We start from the raw sequence: 8,280 nt of genomic DNA, 5'->3' as shown, positions 1-8,280 counted from the left end.
CTGAGGGTGGTGTCAGAGGTGGAAAGTGAGATGAGAGGGTAATGTCACAGAAGAAGAGGTTGATGACGCTGGAGCTGCAGAAGGACAGGGTGGACATGCTGATGGTCTGTCCCACACCATTGGTCAGCCCCACGAGGTACAAGGAAGTCACCAGCTGGAAACAGCACTTTGGGGACACGACAAGGGGGTACATCAGGGGAGCTGGTATCATTGTCCATCAGCAATGTCAGGCACCATGTACAATGAACCAGGTTTCCACCCATCTTCAATTCCTTGCACTCAACCATAGCTCACAAGTTTGGCTTCAAAGACCCAACAGAAGATCATGGTGACCTTGTTAACGGTGAGGTAAATTCTGGCCACTGCTTGTCCATCCAAACATCAATGCTCACATTACTCAAAGTACTCAGGTTGGTCAGGCATGACTTGGCCTTGGTACCTCTATACTGGGACAGTTTTTCCACAGCTGAGATGACGGAAGTGGTGAGATTGTCTTCGAACTCTCGGAGTTTATGAACCATTTCATCCACTGTTAGTGGTACTATGTCATTCCAGGTTACTGTTGCCAATGAATGGGCATATGATGACCGTGCATGCCATGTGAGTTTTCGCCACATGGCTCGTGTACATTCAACTTCATCTGGATCTATAGGTGTATCCCCATTATTCGGCTTGATGTGATAGATCATCTCTACGATGGCCGATTCCCTCAGAGACTGGATGCCTTTGTCTATAGTAGTCCACTTGGCCGAAGGACTCGTAACATCGTCCTTGTACGGAAACCTTTCTTTCACAGCTGCCAAGAGCCGCCTCCAAAGGCTGAGGGACTTTTTCTCTCTTGCAATTGCTTTGTCAATTCCCCCTTCCCTAGCAAGTGATCCCAGCTGCTTGGCTTCTGTACCTTCTAGTTCGTGACCATTGGCCCCATTGTCCCAGCATCGGAGTAACCAGGTGATGATGTGCTCCCCTGGTTGACGGGTAAAATCTTTTCCCATATTCCGCAGCTCGGTTGAGGTCTGAGGTCGAGAAGTTACCTCTTCTTCTTCTTCTTCATCATGTGATGATGACTCCTGATCAGATTCTGGACCGGGTGGTGAATTCATTGGTTCTTCATCTCGCTTCACCCTTCTTGCCTCCTTTTTGATGTTCTCTTGTGTACAATGGCAACCGATATTGGTATGAATTGGTCCTCTGGTTTGGCTGCAGTGATTATCACTGTGGTTTGAGTAGTGACTGTACTTGTTGCTGGGGGTGGTGCAGCTGCTGTGCTTGGAGCTGGGGTAACCGCGCTGTCTGTTGTAGTCGAAGTTTGAGCAGCTGCTGACGTGTTTTTCATAGCTAAAAATAAAAAAGACTCCCAGCATCATTTCTGTTAGCTGGACATGGAAAACATGACTAAGCATACCCACTGTAGGCTATACCTAGAATTGTAACTTCTTTTTTCCCCCTCAGATGTAGGAGTTTGCATTTGGATGCCTGATGTAGAGTAAACCAAAATCTATCTGGAGCACCCAGTTGAACAGGGGTCATTTTCCCTAAGAGACAGACACAGAAAAGGAGGGGGAGATGTTTATAACACTTAGTTTCCGTTAGAGCTTGCCTTGTCCCTAGCTTGGACACCAGAGGGTCTTGCCTCTCATTGAGAGTTGTTTGTGCTGTTTGCATGATGCAAGGTGCCTCAAGGGAGCAGCCAGGACCAGTTATTCCCAATGGGAAGGCAAGCTGGGAGCTGAAAGTGGCCACAAAGCAGAGCACAGTCCCCGTGTGCCTGAGCACAGCAGCAGCTTCCACTGATAGCCCAGGGGAAACTAAGAGTCAGGTTCATGGTTGTTACAGATCCGGAGCAAACCCAGTTACAGCACAGCCCTGGAAGTGGGCCCAGTGCCAGGACTGAGCTTAAATAGAGCCTGAGCCTATGGCAGAGGGTGTGTGAGAACGATCCAGGTGATGCTGGTCATGGCAATTACTGTAGCTGCACTCCCTGATGTCTCAAGGAGAGGGGAACTGGGTTTTCCACCACCCAATGCCCTAAACACAGCGGCAGCTCTGCATTCAGCCTCCTCTAATGTATTCCTGTGCGCAGAGGATGAAAGAATGGAGCAGAAAGGAGCAAAGAGCTCTTTTATTGTGTTAATGAGAATAATCTCTCCTCAGTTATGCAAAATCATGGAATCATGGAATGTTTTTTGTTGGAAGGGTGTTTAAAGCTCCTCCAGCTCCAACCCCAACACCTTCCACTGGAGCAGCTTGCTCCAAGCCCCTGTGTCCAACCTGCCTTGAACACTGCCAGGGATGGGGGATATGACATGGTCAAATCCACAAAGCACAGATCTGATACTGAGCATCCAGAAAGGAAAAGTTGTAAGGACCACACATCCCAGGAAGATTTTAGTTGGGACACACTTCTGCCCACATGCTAACCTATGTGTGCCTATCACAAGTCCTTAGCACTGCTCCAGCTCACTTACCTTGGATAAATGTATTGGATGCTCATATCAGGTATCACAGAATACCAGACTGGTTTATGTTGGAAGGGACCTAAAAGCTCTCAACTTCCAACCCCTGCCACGGGCAGGGACACCTTCCACTGGAGCAGCTTGCTCCAACCCCTGTGTCCAACCTGGCCTTGAACACTGCCAGGGATGGGGCAGCCACAGCGTCTCTGGGCACCCTTTGCCAGCGCCTCAGCACCCTTACAGGGAAGAGCTTCTGTCTTAGAGCTCATCTCAGTCTCCCCTCGGGCAGGTTAAAGCCATTCCCCTTGGCCTGTCCCTACAGGCCCTGATGAAGAGTCCCTCTCTTATTCTATCTGAATAAGATGCTTCACATGTTGTGTTCTCTTTTCTTGAAGGAATTGTCCAAATGTCTCGATTTTTCATGAAAACTCCATCAAAAACTTTGATTAAAAGCTTATAAAGTGAGCATTTCACTTCACACCAACTTAAATTAGATTTTGACTGGTTGCCATTGCATTCATTCATTATTCATCACAGTTCTTTGCAGAAGACCACGGTTTCCAAAGGTGCTTATTTTAAACCACAAATTTATTCAGTTTGTCATTATATAAGTACATGTTCCTCCAGCAGTTGTACAGTCCATTAAACAGAAAGAAAAGATGTGAGGACCACACATCCCAGGAAGATTTTAGTTGGGACACACTTCTGGCCACATGCTAACCTATGTGTGCCTATCACAAGTCCTTAGCACTGCTCCAGCTCACTTACATGGGATAAATGTATTGGATGCTCATATCCGGTATCACAGAATCCCAGACTGGTTTATGTTGGAAGGGACCTAAAAGCTCTCAACTTCCAACCCCTGCCATGGGCAGGGACAATTTCCACTAGAGCAGTTTTCTCCAAGCCCCTGTGTCCAACCTGGCCTCGAACACTGCCAGGGATGGGGCAGCCACAACTTCTCTGGGCACCCTCTTCCGGCACCATGGCACCCTCATAGTGAAGAATTCCTTCCTTACATCCAATCTGGATCCGCCTGTTTCAGTTTGAACCCATCACCCCTTGTCCTATCCCTACACTCCCTGATGAAGAATTCCTCTCCTGCATCCTTGTAACCCCCTTCAGACACTGGAAGCTGCTCTGAGATCTCCAAGCAGCTTCTCTTCTCCAGGCTCAACAGCCCCAGTGTTCTCAGCCTGGCGCCATACGGGAGCTGCTCCAGCCCCTGAGCATCCTCGTGGCCTTCTCTGGACTTACTCCAGCAGCTCCATGGCCTTCTTATGCTCCCTGCAGAGAAGGACTTGGGGGTGCTGGGCGATGAGAAAATGAACATGAGCCAGCAGTGTGTGCTTGCAGCCCAGAAACCAACAGTATCTTGGGCTGCATCCAAAGGAGAGCGGCCAGGAGGTCGAAGGAGGTGATCCTGCCCCTGTGCTCTTCTCTTGTGAGACTTTACCTGGAGCATTGTGTGCAGTTCTGGTTTCCTCAACATAAAAAGGACATGGAACTGTTGGAACAAGTCCAGAGGAGGCCACGAGGATGCTCAGGGACTGGAGCACCTCCCGTATGAAGACAGGCTGAGGAAGTTGGGACTGTTCAGCCTGGAGAAGAGAAGCTGCATGGAGACCTCAGAGCAGCTTCCAGTATCTGAAGGGGGCCTATAGGGATGCTGTGGAGGGACTTTTCATTAGGGACTGTAATGATAGGACAAGGGGTAATGGGTTCAAACTTAAAGAGGGGAAGTTTAGGTCAGATATATGGAAGAAATTCCTTCCTGTGAGGGTGGTGAGGCACTGGAATGGGTTGCCCAGGGAGGTTGTGAATGCTCCATCCCTGGCAGTGTTCAAGGCCAGGTTGGACAGAGACTTGGTCAATATGGTTTAGTGTGAGGTGTCCCTGCCCATGGCAGGGGGTTGGAACTGGATGATCTTAAGGTCCTTTCCAACCCTAACTATTTTATGATTCTAGGATTCTATAGACACCAAAACTGTATCAGAACTGCAGGGGATACCCGAGCTGTATTGAACCTTTGGTCCTTCCCTCAGATCTTCAAGCTCCCTTGGGATGAACAGTTATCAACCAGGCAATGGAGACAGTGGTCACTGCCTTACCTCAAGGTTGAGCCTCCTTTTTGTGGGAACTACTTTCATTTAGCACAATTTAAACACAAAACACCATGGTGCTATCTCACTCCTGCTATTAAATAACTGATACTTATTTAGATGAATTATCAAAGCCTCAGTCCATGCTTAAAATCACCTGAAGCTGTTTGAAGAAAACCATTTGTTTCCCAAACTCCTTCTGGCTGCATCAACACCTCCAAGACCAGTTCTCCTGCAGAGACCTACCCAGGAAGACAGGCCCAGGACAGTTTGCTTTGTATTTCCCCATCTATCACATACCTCTTCCTTTCAGTGTTTCCCTGAGGAAGCCCTTTACATCCACAGAGATCATCTAATATTGCATTGAAGGGAGCTGAAAACAAACACAACAAAGCATCCTCTGTGTGGATGGTTTGCGCTGGTCATGGGGAGTCCTTTTCATCAGATGCTTTTATTTCCATACACTTGACTAGTGATTGTACACCACTTTGGTCAAAAGCACTGGCTCAAAACGTGGCTGCTTTGAGGATATAACAGGATGAAGTCAGATTTCCCAGTCTTCATCTGAAGAATCCTGAGTTCCGGTGTGTCCTGAATGCTTCTCCTAGATGAAGAGACATGATAAAACCCTTAGGAGAAATATTAAATTATAACCTTGTCCCAGACATTTAGAAAAGTCAAAGGATGGGGCAATGAGAGGAGAAAACTGAGCTATGAAAGTGTGGGGAAGGAAGAAGGAGAAGAATGTAGATGGCTTTAGATGTTTTCAATGTCAACCTGTTTTTCTGCTAGAAGGCACCAGACTGACAGTCGGGGAGATGGACTGGAGAAGGGTAGAAAAGGATTTCTGTGTGGTTTTGAATGTCTTTCTTCCCCACTGAGTACTGGGCTAAACCGAAGGCTTGTGAAGTGGGAAAATCAGTGTAACAGAGGGAGAAATAACCCTCAACCTAATTTAGAAAAGAAGGATAATTTAATTAAAAGATTATTGAAAAGAACTACATGAATCCGGAAAGAGGCACTGAGAATACCTGGGTGTGCTTGTGCAGGGTGAATAATGCAGCTTGAAATCCCAGAAGCAGACAGCTGAGTACTGCACTTGCTCTATCAGCTTTGTCAAGATAGCCAGGCAAGCAGCACCTTGGGTGTTCAGGGGAGAGGAAGACCCCTGATCCTCCCTCTCACCTGCACTCAGGCTCTTTACACCCCTACTTAAATTCTCGGCAGAGCAGAGGCTCAGATATGACTTGTACCCATTTAACACAAGGGCTTTGTTGACCAACAGACTGTCAGAGCTTTATTTCTTAGAATTGCAGCTTGGTTTGTGTTGGAAGGGACCTTAAAGCTCATCCAGCTCCAACCACTGCCACGGGCAGGGACACCTTCCACTGGAGCAGCTTGCTCCAAGCCCCTGTGTCCAACCTGGCCTTGAACACTGCCAGGGATGGGGCAGCCACAGCTTCTCTGGGCATCCTGTGCCAGCGCCTCAGCACCCTCACAGGGAAGAGCTTGTGCCTAAGAGTTCATCTCAGTCTCCCCTCGGGCAGGTTCAAGCCATTCCCCTTTGCCTCCTACAGGTTTTTTGTAGCCCCCTTCGGACACTGGGAGCTGCTCTGAGGTCTCCACACAGCTTCTGTTCTCCAGGCTGCACAGACCCAATGTTCTCAGCTTGGCTCCCCACAGGAGCTGCTCCAGCCCCTGAGCATCCTTGTTGCATCTCTAGAGTTGCTCCAGCAGCTCCACTTCCACCTTGTGTTGGGGACAGCAGAGCTGGATCAAATCCTCTTGACCTTCCCGCAGTTCATCATTGAGAAAATGCTTATCAAGCGGGCAATGGAGACAGTGGTCAGTGCCTTATGTGAGGTCTGAGCCTCCTTTTTGTGGGCTCTACTTTCATTTAGCACAATAAAGACACAAAAAAACAAGGTGGTGTCTCAGGGCTGCTATTGAGGAGCTGATACTTATTTGGATGAAATATTGAATTCTCAGGCCACACTTAAAACAGCCTGAAGCTGTTTGAAGAGAACCATTTGTTGTGCAGGTTCTCCATACCCTGCACTTGCTTTGTGATCTCCTTAACTGTAATAATGAGTAACAGGGACCAATAATGACAAATAATGGCCAGTAATTATCAATTCCATGACCACGTGTTTCTTCCTTACCTCCACAGTACTGAAGAGCTCCAAATGTGCTTTCAAACCCTGCATAGATGTGGCAGCAGCTTTCGCTCCCACAGCCTCCTCAGAGCCCCCTTCACCTCCTTGTTCCTCAGGCTGTAGATGAGGGGGTTGAGGGTTGGGGTGAGGATGGAGTAACACACCGACACCAGCTTTGCCTGATTCCATGAGGATGCCTCATGAGGCTGGACGTAGGTGAGGATCCCGGGTGCATAGAAGATGGTGATGGCAGCCAAGTGGGAGGCGCAGGTAGAGAAGACCTTCAGCCTCCTCGTGGCCAAAGGGATCTGCAGGACGGTGTGGAGGATGTAGATGTAGGACACCAGGATCATCAGGAGAGAGACCATGACGTTAAACACAGTGCTGTAAACCTGGAAGACCTCATTTGTGCTTGTGTCTGAGCAGGAGAGCTGCAGGAGGGTGGGCAGCTCACAGAAGAAGTGGTTGATGCTCCTGTCCTGACAGAAGGACAACCTCCCTGCCAGCGTGATGTGCACCAGGGAGGTGAGGAACCCGATGGTGTACACCAGCACCATCATGCCATAGCAACGCGCCCTGGTCATGGTAGTGGTGTAGAGCAGGGGCTTGCACACAGCCGTGTATCGGTCGTAAGCCATTACCCCATAGAGAAAGCTCTCACAGATACCCAGAACCAGGAAAATATACATCTGGACAAAGCAACCCCAAAAGGAGATGTGGCTTCTCCCCAGCAGGAAGGTCTCCAGAGCTTTTGGGATGATAGCAGAGGAAAGGCAAACATCCATGCAAGATAAGTGGCTCAGGAAGAAGTACATGGGGATGTTGAGGTTGGGGTCAGTGTTGATCAGCAGGATCATTGTCAGGTTCCCCAGCACCATGAAAGCATAGAGGGATAAGAAGACTGTGAAGATGGTGTTTTGTAGCTCTGGGGCATCAGAGAAACCCAAGAGGATGAAGCCGGAGAGAACCGTGAGGTTTCCTGTATCCGTCATTTCAACAAGTTGATGGATTTGGATTGAAAGGAATCAGTGAAATACACCCCTAGAAGAGAAATAATGTGGAAGTTTAGTTGGAGTTTAATCCATAAAGTAAATGCAATGGAAAATGGTGCATTTGTAATGGTGTATTTCTGTCTGTAGCTCAAGATCTGAAGTCAAAGAGGTGAAGGAGCTCATTACACAACCTGAAATTAAAAGAGAATAATTCTACCATGATTGATATACACTGCACTAATGAAACACTGAAAAACATCACGTCTATCAAAGTATAATACAATAAAATCAAATAAATACATCTCAAAATGTGGAAAACAGAAAACATTTTGTCTTTTCTTCACTGATTTCTGGGAATTTTAAGGATTTTTTTTCTCTCTATTTTGTATTTTTCAGAATGGATCAATTCTCTTCTGTAGCTTCATTACTTGTGCTGCATCCTTTTCATCACAACACAAAGCCATGTACTTGAAATTTGCTTTAGGTTCTAAGTTTATCTGCTTTTGAAGAACCACCACCCTGCATAAGGTTAAGGGAAAGCAGTGGACTTGGCTCCAGCAGAGCCTTGCTGTGA

The 8,280-nt window shown here is 47.7% G+C and overlaps 1 protein-coding gene across 1 annotated transcript; it reads right to left on the bottom strand.

Annotated features, from left to right (window-relative positions):
• Positions 1-6,857: 6,857 nt before the first annotated feature.
• On the bottom strand, positions 6,858-7,424 carry LOC133282227 (olfactory receptor 8I2-like; the record flags this gene model as incomplete). The annotated part of the gene is made up of 1 exon (XM_061478282.1): positions 6,858-7,424. A coding segment is annotated over one exon (567 nt), but the record flags the coding sequence as incomplete, so codon positions are not given.
• Between the last annotated feature and the right edge of the window lie 856 nt (positions 7,425-8,280).

Source organism: Pezoporus flaviventris, unplaced genomic scaffold (assembly GCF_033815535.1).
Source record: "Pezoporus flaviventris isolate CSIRO_AGI_PZ_B2104156 unplaced genomic scaffold, CSIRO_AGI_Pfla_v1 ptg000116l, whole genome shotgun sequence".
Classification (NCBI taxonomy): Eukaryota; Metazoa; Chordata; class Aves; order Psittaciformes; family Psittacidae; genus Pezoporus; species Pezoporus flaviventris.
This window is presented reverse-complemented; position numbering and strand designations above follow the sequence as displayed.